This window comes from Talpa occidentalis, unplaced genomic scaffold, assembly GCF_014898055.3.
Source record: "Talpa occidentalis isolate TD23 unplaced genomic scaffold, MPIMG_talOcc4v2.1 talOcc4.15, whole genome shotgun sequence".
NCBI lineage: Eukaryota > Metazoa > Chordata > Mammalia > Eulipotyphla > Talpidae > Talpa > Talpa occidentalis.
In genome coordinates this window covers 47,307,042-47,329,174 of record NW_023601543.1, presented here as the reverse complement: position 1 = coordinate 47,329,174, position 22,133 = coordinate 47,307,042, and the positions used below count along the sequence as shown (strand labels likewise).

General features: G+C 47.7%; 1 protein-coding gene across 1 annotated transcript in view; it reads right to left on the bottom strand.

The window, feature by feature from the left end:
* Positions 1-8,814: 8,814 nt before the first annotated feature.
* Positions 8,815-22,133, bottom strand: part of NALF2 (NALCN channel auxiliary factor 2) — a 25,895-nt gene continuing 12,576 nt past the window's right edge. The window contains 2 exon segments of the mRNA XM_037513045.2: positions 8,815-9,285; positions 9,700-9,871. Coding sequence (XP_037368942.1) covers positions 8,900-9,285; positions 9,700-9,871 — 558 coding nt within the window. The 3' untranslated portion in view covers positions 8,815-8,899.

Below are 22,133 nucleotides of genomic sequence, written 5' to 3'. Positions count from 1 at the left end.
GCCCTGTTCCTGGAATTGGAATTCTTGACTCCTAGTCTGGCCTTCTGGTTTGTGCTGTTTTTAAAATGGTTTTCTTTCAGGGTGGGTTTTGGTCTTTGGCTTCTCTGAACCTCAGTTTCTTCATCTGTAAATGCAAACTAATAATCCCTACTGTACAGGGTTATCGTAAGGAGCAGCAAGACAATGTGTGTAGATGTGCAGTGCAAATGGAAGAGGATATTCTTAGCAGCAGAGCTTGTTTGGGGGACAGGAAACTATCATTTCTTAGAGGAGCTATCCTGAGATGGAACCAGGGAAGATCAGCTGTCCCCTCTTCTCCCACCCTTCTCAGGGCTCTCTCTTTTCTCCCGAGCTCTTTCATCTAAGTCACGTATGAGCCAAATCTGGCTCTGGGCATGGATCCCTGGAGTCCAAAGGGACAGGGCAGTCTGGAATTAACCACCAGTGCTTTGTTTGCCAATAAATCTGCCTTTGGCAAGTTCCCTGTTCACTTGTATGCTTTGCCATGTTAATTTTGTGTGCTGGGTTCACCAAGGCTAAATTCAATATAAATTGAATTCAATATAAAGTCTCCTCACGAAGAGCTTAGCATCTGTGATTATTAGGTTCCTCAAGAAAAAAACCGCTGAAAGTGAGTCAACATTATGGAGAAACCTGGTCATGCATGTCATCAATCACTTTGTGAAAGGATGGTGTGTACTTGTTGAGAAAAAATACCTCTTGTACCAGTGGGAGGGGCATAAGAGAGTAGGGAATGTGGGAGGGAAGGGGGGCAGGGAGATGGCAGGAGGAAAAAACAAATCCAGGGAACAGGGGAGGGGAGGAGAGGCTGCAAAGGAATAAACATGGATGTGTTCCAGTGCTCTAAGGGAGAAAGACACTTTATTTGTCCTCAGAGTCTCCCTAGTCATGTGACAGTGTGATAATCAGTTAGGGTTATTCACACAGAAGCCTATAGAACCCCAGACAGGGTCTCACAGAGCCTCCTACTGTGTTCCATTCCTGTTCTAGCTCCTTTTCTAGTAAGGGCAACCCACCCAGGGGTAAGACTTTTACTCTGGATGTGAGTGGAGGTGAGCGAGGTCAGAGTGTGGAGGGTGGTGAACACCAGATATTGATTATTTTCCCCAAGCAGCAGAAGCCAGGCCAGCTTGGGGCCTTGTGGCCTTGCCTGAGGAAGTCTCAGCTGCAAAAGTGGAGGCTGGAGGCATGAAGGCCAGGTGAGAGGTAATGAGGAGGATCTGGACCCACAATAGCAGTCAGGATGGAGGAATCAATTTAGGATATAGAAGAGGTGGTGGGGATATCTGGGTCATATGGGAGGGAAATGGTAGGGAGGAAAGGTGGAGTTTCCTGCTCCAGGGGCCTAGAAAAAAAGGCAGGACTATTAACATAACCAGCTAATTAGTTCCTTAATGTCCCAGGCCCTTTCCATCAAAAGGCTGCCCCTGCAGCCCTGGCCTCTCTTAAGTTGGAGCCTGGCTAGGCTCTGGGCTGGGAGCGCTGTTATGTCCCTGAGGTTCTGGGTGGCAGGAGGCCGGAGGCCTGAATGGACTGAAAAGGGAGGGTGCTAAAAGGCCCTGGCCTCTCCCTTGCCCGACCTCCTCTGCCTCTGGCTCCTCTTTGGCCTGGTGGCTCCTTTTGGCCAAAGAAAGGCCAGAGGTGGAGGAAAGCAGATAATGGCAGGCTGGAGTGGGGTTGGAAGTGGAGGAGAGGGCGGGAGCAGGAACTGGCCTGGACGCGGGAAAGCGCAGAGGTAGGAGAAAGAGAAGTGCTAGGACTAGCCAGCTCTGCAGGCGCCCACCGACCCCGCGCCAGTCCGGGTTCCGTGGCTGTTGCCTCCGCCTCCCAGGCGCCTCCAGACCGGGTAGGAGGAGCCACAGCGCCACCCAGCGGCCGGTGGCCAGGAATGGCAGTGAGGGCTCTTGCCTGACCCCAGAAAAGAGGGGACAGGTGGGGTGGGGTGGGGAGCTGGGAGGAACAGAACAGCGGAGGAGGGCCTGGAGGGCTGGAAGTGAGAAAGCGGGGCACAAAATGGTTGATGGTCTCTTAAACTAGACCCTCCGTCCACTTCACGCACCAAACCAGTTGGCCCATGGTTCTAGGTAATAACATTCTGCTCGAGCTCAACAGTATTCCATGACTCCCAATGGGTCTCTGTATAAAACCCAAATTTTTTTGACTGATTGGACTTCAAAGCTTCCCATGGTTCCACCTCAGACTAACTTTCGAGCTTTATATCCAGCTACCCATTCCATATATCTTACTACCTTTCCTGCCCACATGTAACTACATTCATTTACGCAGTGAACATTTACTACTGCACCGGGGAGACAGGGAAGACAGGGCAGGGGTCCTTTTCTGCTGAGAGCAGAGATAGAGAGGCAATGAACCAGAAAACCATTGTGTAAACAATATCATTTCAAAGTTACCAGTGCTCGATATTTAAAAAAGCAGGGTGGTGTGATAGAGATTCCAGGGCAAGAAAGCACTGTCACACCTCAAATAGTTAGGAAAGGCCTTTCTAAGAAAGTGACATGTGAACTGAGATCTGACAGTGGTAAAGAATCAGCCTTGCAAAAATCTAGGGGAAGGACATTTCAAGCTGAGGAATGGCATAGCAGGTTCAAAAATCTTGATATAGAAACAAACAGTAGATCAGAGGAAAAGAAATGAGTCACAGTGACTGGAGGATAGTGAAAGCAGGCAAGTGACTGGTCATGTAGACAGGGCCGTGAGGCCATGGGAAGGAGTTTGGATTTGAAATGAAGGGTTGCAGCAGGGGAGAGATGTGATCTGATTTGCATACTTAAACGATCACTCTGGGTTGAGTAAGACTGTGGGAGAGGGGTGGGGGGGCAGTGAGTGAACAAGATTGGAAGTAGGGAGACTAGTTAGGAAGTGATGGTCTGGTCAAATGGTGACAATGGAGGTGTGAGAAATTGTCAGACTCTTGGAGTATTTTGAGCAATTTCCATTCATGTATTTTCTTCCCAATCAAACTAGGAACTTCTTGAGGGCAGAATCCTTGAGTGATCTGGGACTCCCAACCTACACACCCCTAAGCAGTTACTCTAATAGGTGTTCATAGTTTAGTGAATAGATTGCTGATTGTCCACAGAGAATGTGGCCATAAGTTTGGCAGGAAGACAGAAACTTTGGCCTGGGGCAGAAATTCAGGGTCTTCTTTCTAGTTACAATGATGTACTTCTGCAGTCTTCTTTCTTTGTTCCTCAGTGCATCCTAAAAGAATCTAAAAATGTTTGGGAGAGAAGGAAAATCAGGAACAATATTGTGCTCTTCTGTGCTCGACACTTTCACAAATATTACTTCATTGAAGTTAATTTATTTAATCTGTACAACAATACATAACCCTACACCTTCATTTTGGAGATAAGCAGGTTTAAAACCCCAAAAGGAAAAGGGACTTTATGAAGTTAGCTAAAGGGGTAAAGTTGTCATAGCACAAAATACTCTGTTTTGAGTCCTTATATGACCCCTCCCCCCATTTCACACCCTAATACTCTTTATCCATACTGATTATGCTAAGGTCTTCTTCAACCCCTTGTTAGTTGTTAGTAGGTAGAACACAAAGCAAATGCATTTCAGAGTAAAACTGCAGGTCTTGAAACAGATTCAGGGTTTCATGAAGTCAATGAAAGTGACATTGAAGACCATCTCTCATGTCATGTGAAGTCCTTGATAAATGGAGATTTGGCAGAGATAGAGCAGTTACTACTGTCAGAAGAGAAAATTGACCTGGATAATGACAGGATCAAGACTTCAAAGAGAATGATTCAACTCTCAAAGGAATACAAGAAGTCCTTGGGATAATTGAAGAAGCTCTCTAATTTTGGAAAAACAAAACTGTTTATGATTGTGCTGCAAAAGTCAATATTGTGTTCTTCTGCACTTTGGCTAGGAAAATTATATTATCCCCCAATGCTTGATTCATTCTTTGTTCATTCTAAGACCTACTGCATATTTGCAATTACTTACACATTTGAAATTTAAACGAAAATATTTCCCACATTTTTCAATTTTATTTATCAAAACAAAGTCCCAATCAACCTTTTTCCCCTTTCCCCTGACTCTACTGAGAAATGTCAGTTCCCATTTCAAGTGGATTCATTGTAAGTAGCCTTTTTCTAGCACCGCTTATCCTCAAATAACAAAGACTTCGTGTAGCCCCCACCTTCTCTTCAGCCTGTGACTCGTAGGCCCGGCTGCACATTAGAATCACTTGTGGAGTTTGTTAAACATTACCGAATCTGGAACCCTACCCCAAACTGATTAAATACGCATCTTTGCTGGCGAGGCCACAGAGAACACTGGCCAGGTGATGAGCCACTGCCTCCACCTTTCCCTGCACATGCTAAGGCTGGAAGAGACAGTTGAATGACCGGAGGGCAGCGCACCAGGGCCTGGATCTGGGAGGCAGGGGTAGCTCTGAGGGAAGCTGCATGGCAGGGCCCAGGCATCAAAGTGCAACAAGTGGTGAGTTGGGCTGCCCTCTTGGTACAGACATTGTGCAATTTACCCCCTTAGCACTCGGGCTGTGTGGCTCTGTCCTCACCTCTCTTTCCTAAGCCCAAGGCCAAGAGAGCCTGGCTCTACCCTCATGGACATGCGATGACACAAAAAACTCTGATGTTAGGTTATGTGGCCAAATACACAATGCCGTGTTATCTCATGGAACTATCATGGTTTATCTCCTACTGCTGTATTCCCTGCAGCCTGCACAGTTCCTGACACATAGTAATTGCTCAATAGGTATGTTTTAAATGAATGGATGACTAAGTTGAACACGAAAAGGATGCAATAAGCACTGTCATTAAGGTACAAAGTACGGGAGCAGGGGGGTTGCTCTCATTTTGGAAAAGGGGGAATGTGGAACTCTTCATAGCTGAGGGGGCATTTGAACTGGACTTCGAAACTAGGCAATGCAGTTGTATGCAGAGATGGAGAGAGGGCATTCCAGGCAGAAGAAACAATGTGAGCAAAGGGAAGGAGAAGGTTGAGAAGGTGCAGAGCTCAGTGAGCAGCCAGCAGAGAAATGTGCTGGAACACGAGCATGTGATAGCCTCCCGTGCAAGGTCAGGCGGATTGACTAGGGTCAGAATATAAAGAGTTGACACTTGATTCTACTGGTGATGTGTAACCATCTGATGTTTTCAATTGCGGGCGTAACATGTTGGTTTTATAGCAGTAGCTCTTTCACAAAACCTCTATGGAGTGTCTCCCAAGTACATGGCGCTGTGCCAGCGGGAAGGTGGCTGGGAGTTGGAGTCACTGAACAAAAGATTGGTTGGTGGGCCATTGCAGGGCAGGCAGGAGCTCCTGAGGGCTGAATCAGCTGACTGGGGGTGGGGTTGGAGAGAGTGGAGGGATATGACTTGTATTACAAAGGGAGAATTGACAGAATTCAGTGTCCAAATAGGTGGAGGTGAAGGAAAGGAAAGACCGAGTGATTAATGACAAAAATGATCATCAATATTTGAGCAGCCCCTTTGTGCCAGCTGTTGTGCCAGCCGAGTGCTTCTTGTGCATCACCTACTTCCCACAAGAACCCTCTTCATGGAGGAGGACATCAAAGAAGTCACAAAATTTGCACGAAGTCACATGGGGAGTGGATGTTAGTGCTAGACTTTGAACTCCTATGCTCCGGCTGCAGAGGCCATGCTCTAACCTCCATGCTACACTGCTTTGGAGGGACCTGGGGGACTTGTGTTTTCTTGGCAAAGAAATTCGGTTGCTCAGTAAGGATACTAATTCATGCTCTTCCTTTTCATGTTGTCCCTGCCAGCTCTTGCTGGGGGTGCATTATGGTGTTGGGGCCGGGGCAGGGGGGGCAGTGTTGTGAAGGTGTGGGGAATGCTGGAGAAGCCTCAAGGAGAGATCAGACAGGGAAACTAGAGCCAAAAGCTGTGACCAAGGTGGACAACTGGTTACCCCCAGGCCATATGGGGTCTGCACACCTATTTACCCATGCATCAGCCTGTTTGTTTAGACTTGAGCCAACATTTGGAAATTGGAGGGAAAAATCCCAAATCCTAACTTCCCTTGAGACTGAGATAATGGCAGCACTGGGACTCCATTCCTGTGAGTCAACACTGGGCATGAGCTGCTCCCTCAGGTACCCTGCCATTCTCACCACTCACGATACTGGAGCTTGCACTTCTCCCCAGCCTGGCGCACTTCACTCACTCCCTCACTCCCTCACTCTCATCTGTCTGACCCCTGTGGGAGGTTGAGTTTGTGATTCCTTGTCTAGAATGGCCTACTGTGGAGTTGTTCCTTTTTCCAGTGACTTGAGCCAACAAGTGTGGTACAGGGTTAGCAACAGCCTCTGGTCCCACCCCTTCCCCAAGCCACAGTCCTTCCTCTGACAGCCAGAGCAGCCCTGGACTCCACAGAACAAAAACATGAAGGAAGTGTTATCAAGTCTTACCATTTATTTCTTTATGGGGTTAAACAAGAGCAGAGAGGCCTCTGCCCCACAATGCAACAAAACAGAAAGCAGTACACATACAGAGACTCCCACTGAAACACAGAGGCAGGGAAGGGGAGGGTAGAAACAACTGAATCATAGCGGGGTGAGGGAGGAAGGGACAGGGGACTACTAGGAATCCAGCTTGGAGACTCAGTCATAGGAACTAGTGCAAGAAAGTCCTACTCATGAAGCACAGTGTAGAAAATGGCATAAGAAAGCTGTCCCGCTCTGCTGCCTATGACGGCGTAGCAGCAGCCAGAGGGGTGGTGGAAGGTCTGGGCAGTGGGGTGGACAGGGACAGTCAAATGACTTCAAGGTGGAGTGAGGTGCCCCTTTCCCCTGCCACTGGGCAAGGCCCTGGGCTGGTCTGAGCCAGGGGTCTCCTGGGCACTTGGTGAGGGGGAAGAGAGGATGGGAGTCTCCAAGGGTCCATTCCCTGGGGCCCTAAGGTCCCCCTTTACTTGCCAGTCCCTTTTCCCCTCCTGAGGATGCAGGAGTTTGAAGGCAATACCTAGGGTCTCATGTCTACATAAGCATCTCTGGAAAGGAGCCAGCACCTCTTCCCCTCCCCAGCTGAAAAGAGCACTCTAGGGATGGGGTATGTGGCTAGGCCCAAAGTGCTGAGGGCCAAACAGAGGAGTGTGTGGGCAGGGCACAAGGATGGGGGCAGGGGGCAGGCTATGAGAAGTCAGACAACCGGCAGGAAGGGACCCCTCAGTCTCACGGAGCCTATTTGGGACCCAGCAGAGGCGGTCTTCCACGCATTCTGGAGTCAGCCATGCCAGTAGGCCCCACCCCATCCCTTCTTGGCTTCACTCTAATGCAGCTCCCTTTAACTCACTGGCATCGCATCCTTGGACCCAGGCTCCCTGGCACTGAAGTCCCTGGGCCTGCCCCAGGAACACAGTTCTGCGTCCTTTTCTCATCTGCTCCTGTTGGCTTTTAGACGTCCCAGGCAACATGGCATCCCCCTCCCAGCAGTTCTAATGGGCCCCAAGGGGTTCACAATGCCCTTTTGTGGTCCAGACCTGACTAAACAGCCCTGGTCTCCCTGCCAAGGGACGGCAGCACAGTATCTTTATTGAGCGAGTCCTCTTGTTGGTCTCTGGACTTTCTCCAGCAAGGGACAGGGATGGTTGGATCAGGGCACCCACTACAGGGTGAGAAGTCTGGTTGTTCCACAAATGGGAGAGTAACCCACAGGGCTGGGGATGGGAAGGGGTGGATACTCTTTGGTAGGCTGGGGATAGGGACAGGGTCAGGATGGGGGAGGCTCATCTCCGGAGAGCACTGGGGCCACGCCACCAGGGTCTCCTTCATGGAGGCCTGGGCTAGGACAAGATGGGGGAGTATGGGGACCCAGGCCAGGCCTGACCCACTTGGGCTTAAGTCCCTCCTCCCCATGGAAATCAGAAATGGAAACGTCTTTGGCCCCAAGGCCAAGTTCTCCAGGGCAAGAGCGGCCCTTGGGAGTATGTGCACCTTCTGTAAGATATGGCCCTTCAGATAGCGGCAGTCTCACCGTGTGCCCTCAGCCTTCTGTTTCAAGGCCCAAGAACCCAGTGTCTGTGTTCTTTCCTCAGAGGGCTCCTTGTGTGACCCTCTCTGGCTTGGGGAGCTGTCCTCCAGCCTGCCTCCACTATGATCACCCACCTCCCCAAAGCCAGGTGGCAGCAGCCCACTCAGGGGTCTCTCTAAGCCCTCTGCCTACATCACTCCTCTCCCCTCCCTCTTCCCTATCTCCATGCTTCTCTCACCATTCATTCTGTACCCCGTTCCCACCCCTCGTTGCCTAGGGTGGTGGGGCACAGCTAAACTGGGGCCTAGTAGTGACTGTGCGCACCCTGTCTCCCAACCTGGCACTTCCCTGTGGTGGCCCCACATGAGGCAAGGTGTGCTGGAGTGGGAGGAGGGCAATTGCACCGTCTGCCGTTGCCTGTAGGGGTATGGGCAGGAGGGAATTAAGGATCTTGGCAACAAAAGGAATGCGGAGAGGGGAAAGAGATTCTCCCCTCTGTGCCCCCCAACATTCCCTGCAGGGACAAGGCTGGGTGAGCAGCCTCCTTCCCTGGGGTCAGGGCTCTTAGCAGGGGTGGGCATTTCCAGCCCCACTTCCCCCCCCCTTTTTTTTTTTTGCTAAACCCCATAGATGGGGGCCTGGGAGGGGGCACCTGCTGCTCCTGCCTTTTCCTCCCAGATGAGTTTGGCAGTTCCTTGGGCCTTCTGGCCGTTCTGTTGGAGCTGGTCTTGGGGTGGGGGTAGGTTGGGGGCGATGTGTGGTCCCCCATATCCCCCCGCCCCCCACCTGGACCTATACCTCCCGTGGGAGGAGCCCCCTCCCCCTCCACCTGGGGGGGCTGGAGCTGATGCCAGTGTGTGGTGGAGGTCTGTCCTCCCTCCCTGCTGTCACTCTTCCCGAGTCAGGCCCTCATCTAGGGCAGGCAGTGCCTCCAGCCCAAGGCCCCCACCACCCTGGTTGCTAGAGAAGGACACCATGGTATGGAGGAGCATGAGAACAAGGACATAGAGCCGGATCCTGCTGGGGCTGAGGCGAGAGCCCCCAGAGACCGGCAGCAGGGAGGGCTTGTGGCTGATGCGGCCTGGGGGGTCATGGTGGGGGTGGTAGTGGTGGTACTGTTGGTGGTAGTGGTGGAAATAGGAGTGGTGGAATTGCTGGTGGTGGGTTTTGGGGGCCTCAGACTCCTTGAACTTCTTCTTCTCCGACTCACAGGAGACCCACTGCACGTCACAGCACTTGGTTTCCGGTCGCTTTGGCGAAGTATCCAGCAACCCTGCCAATGGATAAGGAAGGGGTGGTGGGGTGCTCAGGGGACTGATAGCTATGCCTGTGCTAGACAGGAGCTTTTCAGAGCTTGGGCTGCTAGGGTAGCCCTGTCCGAGATTCCTTTCCCCCTGTTACTCAGTACCTTCCCTTTCTGGACACTTCTTTCCCAGGGACCCCAGATGGTTTCTCTGGGATGACTCCCCAGCCAAGCATGTTCTGAATAGAGGTGGCTTCTCTTCTCTCGGCCCCTGCTCCACCTGGCCCTATCCCAACCCGGGGACCTCATTGCCCGCTCTATCAGCCACTAATCAACCTCCTGCTAACCTGACTTCGCTGTTGTCCGCTCTGCTCCCACACCCCCAATTCAGTGCCTGTCCTGGGCCCTTGGCCTCCTCCCTCCTCCCCAGTGCCCTGCCTTTACCTGTACAGATAAAGCCAGGGAGCCCTCCATACACCATTTCCTCATTGTCGGGGAGTATAAAGGGGCACCGGGTCTGCACCTCCAGGCAGTATTGCTTGCAGGGCACCCAGCGTTGGCATTCTTGCTGGGTCACGCTGAAGTATTCTGAGCACAGCCAGGCCTTGTAGACAGCCTGTGGGGAGAGGAAAGAGTGTCAGACTAGGAGCCAGCCCCTTCCCACCTCAAAGGAATGGGATGAGGAGGGAGTATCTTTAGCCTGTTGGGTGAGGGATGCACCTACCCATTCCTGGGATCCAGAGGGTAAAGAAGAAGAAAGGTAAAGGCTACTACATTCTACCCTGAGATCTTCCATCTCATAGTCAGGACTTCCAAGTCCCTCCATCTGCCATCATTCAAGACTTAGAATTCATGCGTCGGCAAAATCACAAAATGACTTCTTTGTCAGGGCTGGAGGAGGCTTACCAATCATCCCATTCAACCCTAGATTTTACAGTTGGCCCAATGAGGAGTCCTGACTTGTCTGATATCACCTATAATGAAGTAATTTCCATTCTGTTCAGTTCAGCAAACATTTCTTGGGCTGATGGTGTTAAGTTTCTAAATTCAGGAAAGAGATGGAGAGAATAATCTTTGCACTACCTCATTAGGGTGTTGTGTGGATCAAATAATATGACACATAAGAAAATGTTTTTGAAACTCTGAAGTACAATACAAATGTGAGGGGTTATTTTTAATAAAAACAAGAATCTGCCTTACCAGGCACTGCATGTGCCTTCAAGCTCTGCTTAATCCATGCTATGTCCTGCTGGCTTCAGCCCTGGTGTGGAGCAGACACATTCCATTTGAAACCTTGGATTTGCAGTTTCACATCATGGGTATACTTCCTGGCCCCCACCAAGTACACCTCTAGCAAGTGCTAGCTCGGTCCTAGCTAAGACAGCGTTCCTGATCTATCCCCTTCAGCTCTCATAGAACCCAGGCTTTCTCAACAGTATTACTGCTGTCATTCCAGACTGAGTAATCCTTTATAGTAGGGCTTTCTTGTGCCTTGTAATATATTGAACATCCTCTCTGGCATCTACCCAGTAGTTTCCAATAGCATCCTTCTCCACTCCCCACCCAACTGTCACAACCTAAAAATACCTTTGGCCATTGCAAAATGTCCCCTGTGGGGCAAGAAAATCATCTCCCATGGAGAACCACTGCTACTGAAAGTGCAGACCTGGACCAACAGCCAACACCATCACTAGGAGCTCACTAGAAATGCAGAGTTCCAGGCCATGCCCCAGACTGGCCAAGTCAGCACCTGAATTTAAACAAAATGTGCAAGCAACTCTTACACATGGCATCAGGGTCCTGTCCACCTCTGCTCTCTACATCTTCTCATACTTGCTCCTCCTAGCAATGGTTCTCAGATTTCAGTATGTCCGAGTCCCCTGGAACCTGTTAAATATTCTGATGGTCACCTCCAATTGGGCCTCAGGAGGACTGAAATTGGCTCTGGAATTTGCATTTTGGCCAAGGATCCAGGGCATTCTGAGGCTGGAGGCCTTTCAACAGCACTCCGAGCAACCTGGTCACAGCTTCTTACATCGACTTTAAACATCTACACTAAAATACAAGAACTCCACCATGAACAAGAACTTTGGCAATGCAATACCACGATGGACTTTCCCATAGCAGGGGGTGGTGATGACACTGTAGATCAACTCCCCGAGGACGAAAGTGCATCACAGAAGTCTCAGATTAAAGAGGCTTCATATCTGAAAATGGAATTCTTGATTTGTTTTACTCCAGATCTGCCCACACTGCCCACACCAAGTCTTGACCATTTCAGTTTAGGGCCATGTCCAGCCCTCTGGGTATTCAAGTCAGAAACAGGAGTCAGCCTTCCTTGCTCTTTTTGCCAACATGCCACACTCACTCTATCGGCAAGGCATGCCAGTGCTCGCTTCATTTCCACATCTTCGTGCAGGCTGCCGTTATCTGCTTCATTTCTGGCCTCCCCGCTTCCACTTTGCACTTTCCAATCTGCTGTCTGCTCAGGAAAAAGAGCCATCTCCAAACACTTTCCTCTCACGGTACTCCCATGCTTCAAACCCTCCCATGGCCCTAGAATGAAATCTTTACTTCCAGCACCCACTGCAAGCCACCACTTAGTGTGGCCAGTCTGTCTCTCCAGTCCCATTTTCTTTTTTTTTTTTTTTTGATATTATTTTTTAAATTTTTTTTACATCATTGTTCATTTTTAAATCCAGTCTCATTTTCTTCGCATGCAGAGGTTCTTTCTTTTCCTTGTGTATGCCCTACTTCGGCCCCCTGTAGGGTCTGGGCACAGAGCTGTTCACTTGGCCTGGAATGCTTCTGCCCTACTTCTGGCATGGGTAGGGTCCTCCACATCTTTCAGGTCTCACTTTAAACATTACCTCTTCAGACACACCCTCATTATTCTCTTTTCTTCTTAATTATTTCCTCACCATCAGTATGACCATGTCTGCATCCTTGTTTCATCTCTGTCAACCTCACTAAAATGTGAAATGTGGAAAGACATCTCACAGTGTCTTCTTGATTTGGCCACTGATACTCAGCACAACATACTTACAATATTGAATGAATGGGATGAGAGAATAAGGACATGTCCCTACAGTCAGGGAAATTCCAGTTTCATGGACATAAGAAACTTGGCTCTATGGCATCTCAATCTACATTACAGAAAGGCTAAACCACTGACATCACTAGAGGGAAGCTGGGAAGTAAGAGAAGCTGGGAAGAGCTCACAGAGGTGACTCCAGTTGAGCTGAGATTTCAGATGGGATGGGTAGAGATGAGAGAAAAGGACATTCCAACTGCAACAACAGCTTAAGCAAAGGTATGGAGGTAAGTGAATGTGCTGGTGCTGAAAGAACAGAAACAAAAGTTGTCTGAAATAGAGTAAAAAGGGGACAGATTTACTGTGGAGGGACATTTAAGTCATTTCCATGTTTTCATTATTATAAATAATAGACCAGTGAATATCTTAGTACAGATGTCTCTTACACACATGTGTTAAATTGCACTTATACAAACTACAAATGAAATGATTGGGATAAAAAGAATGAGAAGGGATTGAAAGGAGGGTAAGAAAGCAGTGCGGGTAAAAAGTAGGTTAAGAAGGAGCTGAAGGGTAAGACAGGGGTGAGGGAGGGCAGTGGGGGAGAGGTGTGTAGGAAAGAGACAGTAGGAAAGAACAAGGAGTTGGAGAGCAAGGAATGTTGGTGATAGTGGAAGTGGGGAAAAAAGTTGGGTAGAATACGGACGATGGCAGAGAGGTGAAGGGTTTTAATGAGGGTGAGAGAAGATGGGTGGAGAGATCAGGGGGTTAAGAACATGGGGGGCAGAAGAGAGGTAAGGCAGGGTTCAGAGAGCTGTGAAGAGGAGGTCATAGGGAAGGGAGTAGAGATGAGGGTAAGGATGAGCAGGGTAATGAAGGTGGATGAGGAATATAGGAGTATAAGAAAGCAGGGGTATGAATAAGGGACAAGAAAGCAGAAGGAGGGTCAGAGAATGAAATACAAACAAGACTGGAAAGAAAAGGAAATCCCATGAGCCAAGGGCCCTGTGCCTCAGAGACAACCCCCACTCCATCTTCTGGTCTCCACAGCACCAGGATGAGGCTGTGTGCACAATCTCTGCAGCCTGGACCCAGAGTCTACCTCAAACTCCCCCAACACTGTGTGGAATCAACCCCCTCTTCAGTGGGGTCAGAGGTGACCCCTGTGGGGGTGCCCCCTGAGCTCTTTCAGGTCAACATTCCTGCTCTTAGGTAAGAAGGCCCTGTTGGTGCTCTGGCCCTCCTCTCAGGCAACAGCAATTAGTCTGCTAACAATGGTTATGGTGGCGGACACTCCCCACCTCTGTTCTTGGAAGGAGAGATGAGAGGAGGGAGGCAGGAGAGGAGAGAAGGGTGGCTTGATGGTGGCCTTTCTCCTGAATTAGAGACCCTCCCTCAGGCCCCACACCCCCATCCAGTGTCACCATGGCAACAAGTGGGTGAACAGATTGTCTGAGGACGACACCAGGCCTGTGGGTGGCAAGGCAGGAACAGGCAAGGAGCTAATGAGGGGAATGGAGGAAGCAGAGCCACATGAGGCTGAGAGGTAATCCAATTCCTTGGCCCCACAGATGGCCAGCTGAGGCCACTGCTGGTTCACTTGCTTCAGAGGTGGCCTAGAGTCCTCCTCAGGTGAAAAGTCTGACTCTGTGCACCAGGCCCACCTTAGACTCTAGAGTCCTCTTCCCTATGGCGGTGTAAGTAGCTTGACCTGTCTCATCAGTGTTGGTTCTGAGCCAGAGGGGGCCAGGGAGTCACAGGCAGTCACAGTGGGCACTAAACAAGGATGGGGAAGAGCCAGGATAGCCAGGGTTAGGAGTGCTGTGGAGTCTGCAGGAACCAGGGCACGCAGGCAAAAGGAAGAAAAGTCTGAGAACCAGACAACAGTCAGTTTGGAGACCCTTAGAGATCTTTGCAGCTTCTCAACTCTGGCTGCATGTCAGTCATTCAGTAAGTCTTTTAAGAATGCTCCTGTGCGGCCTGCATCATATTCCAGACCCAGTAAGTCAGAATCCTTGTGGGTGGGGCCCACACAGCTGTAGAAGAACACCTCAGATAATTTTAATATGCAGAGGTCTATCCAGCTTATAGATGAGGAAGCGGAAGCCCAGGAAGGGGGAAAAGACTTGTCTGTAGTGATAAAATAATGTCAGAGGTGAACTGGAAACCCGGCTTCTCAGCTCCAACTCCAGGGTTTTTCTTATTGGACAATTCTACCAATACTTCGTATTCCAAAGTCAGAGCAGGCTGGCAACATGAGTGTGGCTGGGAAGGAAAGCTGAGGAGATCCAGGCCTGCTCTGGGTCTTCAGGAACTTCAGACTCCAGCCCTGGCAGAAGAGACTTGTCCATCAAGCCCTGTCCTTTGAGTTTAATCATCCTAGACCCTCCAGGCAGCTGCAGAGGATGGCATGGGTGAGGTGGGAAACCTTGACCTGGAAGTGTTTCCTTTCTCTTTGGAACCCCTTTCCCCACCTCAGTCAGGCCACTGCTGGGCTCAGTAAAGTTCCTGCTGCTACAGTCCTGTTGCTATGGGAACTGGGAGGGGAAGGAAGCAGAGAGTAACTAGAGGGAACACCAATTAACCCAAAAAGGAAGCTGGGAAGGCTGTCCTACCCCTCCCCCCAGCTGGGCTGCTAAGCCACTCTTAAAATGGGAGCGGGCAAAATAAAGGGGATATCCCCATCCCTCTAAGGCTCTGCAGCTGCCAGTTGAGGAAGGAGTGGGGAGGACAGAGGAGCTTACCATCCTGCTGCCCAGCCTGCAGCACTGGTTCGAGCATTCTTATCCCCACACTCTGGGAGGAAGCACCTGGGTTCTCCAGTGCTGTGTGAATGCACACAAGTGGACACATATGCACATAGAACAAAGTCAGGCCTCAGGGCCAGAGGGTTCAAAAAGAGGAGGCTACTCTGGGCTCCTTGGTTTGGGGGCTGGAAATCCCCCCAGGGAGGCGAGCTTCAATTCTTGCCAACCAGGAAATCCGTGGTTTCCTGGTTGGATACAAACTTGTTTCCCTCCCTAGGGTCTGTTTGACCATCCAAATCCTCTCTAGAGACGCCCTTGTCATCACTGCTTGTTTCCTTAATATACACCTTGGGCCCTTGGCCAGGAGTTGCAACTGCAGTATCTGTGGAGTTATAATAGCAATTTGGGTTGGACTTGAGGATGAAACCCACTGTCCACAGCCAGAAGTAGTCATCCCATCTCCAGATTTTACCTAGGGGCAAACTTAGGCTCAGAAAAGGGGATTGTTTCAGCCAGATCAGAGGCATGCAAGGCACTGACTACAAAGTTGGGATTAGAGCAGAGGTACACTGATTGCTAATCCCATGCTTCTTTGTACTGCACCCGTGAGCACACGGGGTACTGTCTGAGAGGCCTCCTTGGGCAGGGTCTGAAAGTAGAGCCATGGCTTCTATTCCTGATTCTGGACTTTCAAAGTTAGATCAGAAGAGGGGAAGGTCAAACGCAGTCTCCCCAACCCAGGGGAAGGAGATCGTGGACATAACTCTGGGGACAACAGTTCACTGGAATTGGCAGAGTCAAAGATGGAATAGAAGCATTACAGGGCAAATCCACTTGGATGATATGGCTTTACTTAAGTGGTTGTAAAAATAATCAACAGCTTTTCTGCTTCTGAGAATGAGCAATCCTCAGTCAAAGTGGCTTGGCCTGGTCTGACTGAAAGGTGGGGGAGATGGCTGCAGAGGTGGGTAAAGACCTAGAGCCAGTGTGGCCCCAGTGGGTCTTCATGCCTTCGAGCCTCTTAGATCATCTGCTCAGGTCAGTGGCTTGATGGGCCTGGACTGACCAGGGGTGGCCTGTAGTGGAGAAGGCCAGTAACTGAGCACTCCAGAATTGAAGGGATTATGAGAGTCACCACTCCACCTCCCAAACTGCTGTTGGAATCTCCCCTCCAGCATCACTGCCAAGAGGTATCCAGTTACTGATTATAAGCCTCTGGTCACAGGTCACTCTCTCCTAGGGCAACCCCTATCTTCAAACTCAGCAGTTAAAGGGGCTCTTCCTTCTGAGCTGAGATAATGTGTGTCTGTGGCTTTACTTATGACTCCTACGAGCAACTCTAGTACCAAATAGAACAGACAGCTTCCTGTCCCCCACACGAGTCCTGCAGGAATTTGAAGACTTTCCCAATCAAGTCTTCCCCATTCATTTGTTCATACAGTGATTACTTTTTGAACATCTTCTGGTATGCAGGGAGTTAGCTGATAGAGATGACTGAGACAAGATGGCTACCTTCAAGGAGCAGGAAAGACAACCATGTAAATCAGTCATTATAAGTCACTGTGATATGGGTCTCCCCGGTGGCGCAGCGGTTGAGCACTGGGTTGCAAAGCTGCCTGCAGCCTCTGTGGCACCAGTTCGATCCCCGGATGCTCCCTGGCCACCGGAGGAGGGTCCCGGATGGCGCGCAGACCTCTCCTGCTGCCCGCTGCTCCCCTCAGCAGTGTACTTCGGTCCTTCTGCCTGCTCTGCTCGCCGCTCTGGCTCTGGTGAATTCTCTCGCCCTCCCAAGCTTCTGACTGTACCCAGTGCTTGTATAAATAAATAAATCTTTAAAAAAAAGAATAAAATGGTCAACAAATGACTATAATTCATTATTAAAAAAAAAGTCACTGTGATAAGTAATATGTACTTTGTACAATGGTAGCATAAAGGGAAGAGTGACCGAACTGTATTTTGAGGGCAGAAGACAGGAAAACGTCTCCTGAAGGTAATGACTTGAGTTGGAGTTTAGAAAGAATGAGTAGAAGTTGACTAGATGGAACAGGGCAAGTGTAAGTGCACTTCAAGCCATGCAGTCAGGAGATATGTAAAGGACTGGAGGTGCGAATAATGCTGGGTTCAGACACTGGAGGTGGTTAAGCACAGTTAGAGTGAACAGAGGGAGGCATGATGAGAGATGAAGCTGCACAGGAAGGACATACCCAAAGGTGATATTCTCTGACAGTGAAGAGCCACTAACAAGTTTTAAATAATTACTTTTTGAAATACTGCTGATTGCTTCTGTGACTAACTTTTCAGGCTTATGTCTGAAAATGTGGATGATGGAGTATAGGCATCATTACAGGAGGCAGGGTGACCGGTTAGTAGACTATTGCAACCATCTGAATCAGAGATGATGGGGCCTTCAACTAAGGCAGTAGAAACAGAGTTAAGAAATGAAGAAGAAAGACTGTATGTGAGATGTCAAGGAGGTAGAATCAATTAAGCACAGCACTGTGAAGCTGTTCACAGCCTCTGCAGCATGAGTTTGATCCCCAGCTGGCCAGCGAGCTACCCACATGGCGCAGCAGACCTCTCCTGACTCGACTGCTGCTCCCCTCAGCAGTGTATTTCAGTCAGTCTGCCTGTTCTGTCCCCTACTCTGTCTCTGGTGAATCCTCTCACCCTTCACACCTCTGGCCTGTACCCCAGTTCTTGTGTGCATAAATAAATAAATCTTTTTTTTTTTTTTAAAAAAAGGGATTCCTTATGGATGTGGGGAATGAGGAAGAGGGGAGGAGTCCAGAATGATTACCAGGTTTTGGGCTTGGGTGGCAGAATCAATAGTAGTTTGATTCATTGAGGAGAGGAAAACAGGAGGAGGGGTAGATTTGGGGGCATGCAGATGAATTCAGTTTTTGGTCATATTGATTTTTAAGCATATGTGGGTCAGCTAGGTGAAAAAGTCAAGGAGGTGGTTGGACATAATACTCTGAGCTCAAAAGGTGTGTCCGGGCTAGAGGTAAAGGTTTGGAGTCATCAAATGTTAAGGAGTTAATCATTAGGAGCATAGCAAGACTATACTTTCCTATACCCTTTGAAGTTAAGCTTGGCTGTATGACTTACTTTGGCCAAGGAAATGTGAGTTGAAGGGATATGGATTACTTCTTGGGAGAAGCTTTAAGAGTTGGTATACTCCATGCCATATTCTCTTACCTCTGCTGCTGACTGTGGAAGCAGTGTTGAAATGGAGCATCTACTTTCCTGGGTCTTTTGGTGACTATCATGAGCAGATACTCTCTGCTGACCTCTTTTGGGCATGTACTGTGAGCAAGAAATAACTACTTGTGCGTTAAACCTCTGATATTTGGGAGTTGTTTGTTATCACAGCATGACCTAGCTCAATAGCTCATCCTGATTGATACAGCAATCAATAGTGGAAGCCAAGGAAGCAGATTATATTGTCTAGGGACAGTGGACACAGAGAGAAAAGAATCAATAGTGGATATCTGGAAAACACTAACATCTTTTAAAAGATTTATTTATTTATACAAGAACTGGGGTACAGGCCAGATGTGTGGGAAGGTGAGAGGATTCACCAGAGACAGAGCAGGGAACAGAACAGGCAGACTGACTGAAATACACTGCTGAGGGGAACAATGGGTGAGACAGCAGAGGTCTTCCATGCCATGTGGGAATCTTTGCCACTGGCCGGGATCGAACCCGCACTGCAGAGGCTGTGGACAGCTTCACAGTGCTGCACTCAACTGCCTATGCCACCAGGGAGGCCCCAACACTAACATTTAAGGTGCAGTTGGAAGAAAGGGATCTGATGAAGATGAAGTGGTTTAAAAGGAGGAAAAACAGAAGACACTATTATTCTGTAAATTAGTGAAGGAAAGCTTTTCAAAGATTAGGGATTGGTGAACAAAGAGCTTAGACAGGAATGTGCTGGCAGCTGGCATGGTGAAAATAGTTTTAGTGGTGCAGTGGGGGCAGAAACCAGAGCATAGCCAATTTAAAAGGGACTATAAGGGAAGAAAATGGAGATAGTTTTTTCCAAGAAACCAAAATTCTTAGTTTTTTCCAACTATTTCATGGGTTTCCAGGTCTCTCTTTTATCCTGGTTGTTCATTATCAGAAGATTTCCTGCTTATCTGTGTCACTTGCAACTAAATGCAATCCCTAGGTAGGGTTTACCAACAGAGTCCAGAAGTATCAGCCTTCCTGTACTAGAAGCCCCGTCTATGATAATGAAAGCTAAGACCACATTTGCTTTCTGGGGGACTGTATTGTATTCTGGTTATTCAGTGGAGCTGGAGAAGGGAATGTCTGCCTGGAGTGTGGAATCAAAGACACAGTCTAGATCAAAGACCAGATGTGGAGCTCAATCCTGCTGGCGAGACATCTGTATAAACTAAGCATCCATGAGATCACAGGCTCCCTGAAAACAAGGCTTGTATCTTACTCTTAGGGTTTCACACGGAGCTGGGTATTCAAGAGGTGCTTACTAAATACTTGAAATCCAAACTCCTGAAAATCTAGCCTCAAAAATAAAAGAAAAAGAAAGCCTAGCATCTAGCAACTAGTCCAGACTGGAACGAGATAGAGAGCGCCAATAAAAAGGTAGAAGTAATGAGTTATATAATGTGTTTGCATGAATTTTACAACTCTGATGGAGAAATTGGACATGCATTAACAAAATGTCATAGAAAACTAAGCAAATGGGGTGGGGGGGTGGGGGCAATTATTAACTCCGGGAAAACAAACTGACCAAGGAAGGAAATGTAATCACATTATTCTGTATGACTCAGCTATGAACAATATTTATAATTCTAATAATGTAAACATGGAATACTGTTGAAACCAGAAACTGTGATATGCCAATGAAGCATGTATGAGGAAAGTGGAAGTATGTGTGCATATATGGTACTATTGGCAGTAACAGAGTTAAATCCTCCTCTAATAAGATAAAAAGTCAATAGATATTTAAAATAGAAAAATCAGGAAATAACACTATTGGCATGCCATTTAGAGATGCGGACGTAAATATCAGAAGAAACAGCTAAAAGATTTGGAGATATTTAACTCTGAAGAGTGAGGCTCAGGGGTGGAGCAGAGAGATGTTGATTTCATTACAAGAATTGAAATCTCTATCATTTATAAAACAATAAATTATATATATCTGTATAACTTAAAAGACAAGTATAAGCTACAAGGAGATCTATCTATCTATCTATATGTATGTATGTATGTATGTGTATATGTGTGTATACAGATATATAGATGGGATATATACATATATATATATAAATACACACATGTATGTGTCTATCTATCTGAATAAGTGTTTATATCTATACACACACGACATTTAAAACAGAAAAGTAAAAAAATAGCAGTACTGGTGTACCACTGAGAAATATGGAGATAAATATCAGAAGAAAAAGCTAAGAGGGTTTCAAGTGTTTAACTGAAGAACAATAAATATGTAACTTATGCCTATCTTTTTAAATTATGAACATATATTACTTTGATAAAATGAAAATGAAATATAAATATAAACTGATCTGCAGCGATGAGCCTAAAAACAACAAAACAAAACCCTCAAGATTTGACCTGACCAACCTCACCATACTCTCAGTTCCAAAGCCCCAGGCCTGCACTATTCCATCCTGGATTATCTACTCCATCACCACAGTCTAGGTCATGGGCTTCCGTCAGGTAAGTTTAATAGGCCAACAGAACAAATGAGTGATCCCATAGCCAAAGAGAGGAACTAAGGTGAGAGGAGGGGAGCACTGGGGCCTTCTGTGCCCAATGATTGTGTAGGCCACCACAGGAATAGTGCCAATATGCCAGTGACAATCATAGCTTTCTCGGAGTTACACACAGATATGCATGGCATAAAATCTCCTTTCCCACTTCCAGGCACACCTGTCTGCCACACTCTAGTCTTGGGTCCAGGTTCAGGAAGCAGTCACCAGCCCAGCCTTCTGCAGGGGTCATCGTGAAACCAGTTTTTTTGCCCTTGCCTTACCTCCTTCTGCAAACACCTGCCATACTAGACAGATGCATCTGGGGATAACAGAGGACTGATAAAAGGTTACTGTCAGCTGTGCTTGGTCTCTGGTGGTGAAGTAAATCAAGGCTTTGGAGTCCGTCCCTCACTAAGCATGCCTTTGCGTCTTCTCTTGCTAGGATCACTTCTGCTGTCTTCTGGCTCCTTAACACCCATTCCCATGCCAGACTTCACCTCCAGCTCCAAATTACCTTCCCCTTCTCTTAAGCTGTCCAACCCAGCATTGTCTATCTCAATTGGGCATTAAATAGTAATTTGGATTAAATGCATCTAATTAAGGTAAGAATAATAACAACCACCACACACATATATATAGGAATATATGTATATATATATATATATATATATATATATATATATATATATATATATATATATATTTGGCTCTAAGTCCCTGACACTTACGCACTTACGAACTCATTGAATCTTCCTAACCAGTCCCTAAAATGGAGACAGATATGTACAGATGAGGACAGGAAGGACCAGAGAGTTTAAATAACACATCCAAGGTCATAATGATGGCTAACATTTCTTGAGCACTTTCTATCTCACAGCACTTAAGAGATTAGCATGTTGTGTCATTTAAGCCTCATGACCATATTTTTTAGTTTCAAATGCAGAGAAAGTGAGATTCAAAGAGAGACAAAAGAGTATGTTCAAAGACTCATTAGCTATTTTATGGAAAAGACAGATTTCAAACTGGAATTTGAAGCCAAGTTGGCTTGGACATCAGTGCCCAAGCTCTTACATGCTATATTACCCCTCAGATGGTCTTTCCATTTCACTGTCACCATCAAAGTAATTAGCTTGTTACTCGGAAAAGATTATTTGTAATGGAATTTCAGGTCAAGCTGGGAGAGTGATTTTCTACAATCAATGTATTCATTCCATTCCTTATATGAGTAAGTATGAGTAAGGTTTTCTTTGTAAGTGGTGTGATGCGAGGGGAAGAATCTTTAGGCACTAGAGGCTACAAATGATTATTTCTATTACCCCATAATGGAACCCCTTCCTTCCCACCTTTAATCAAACA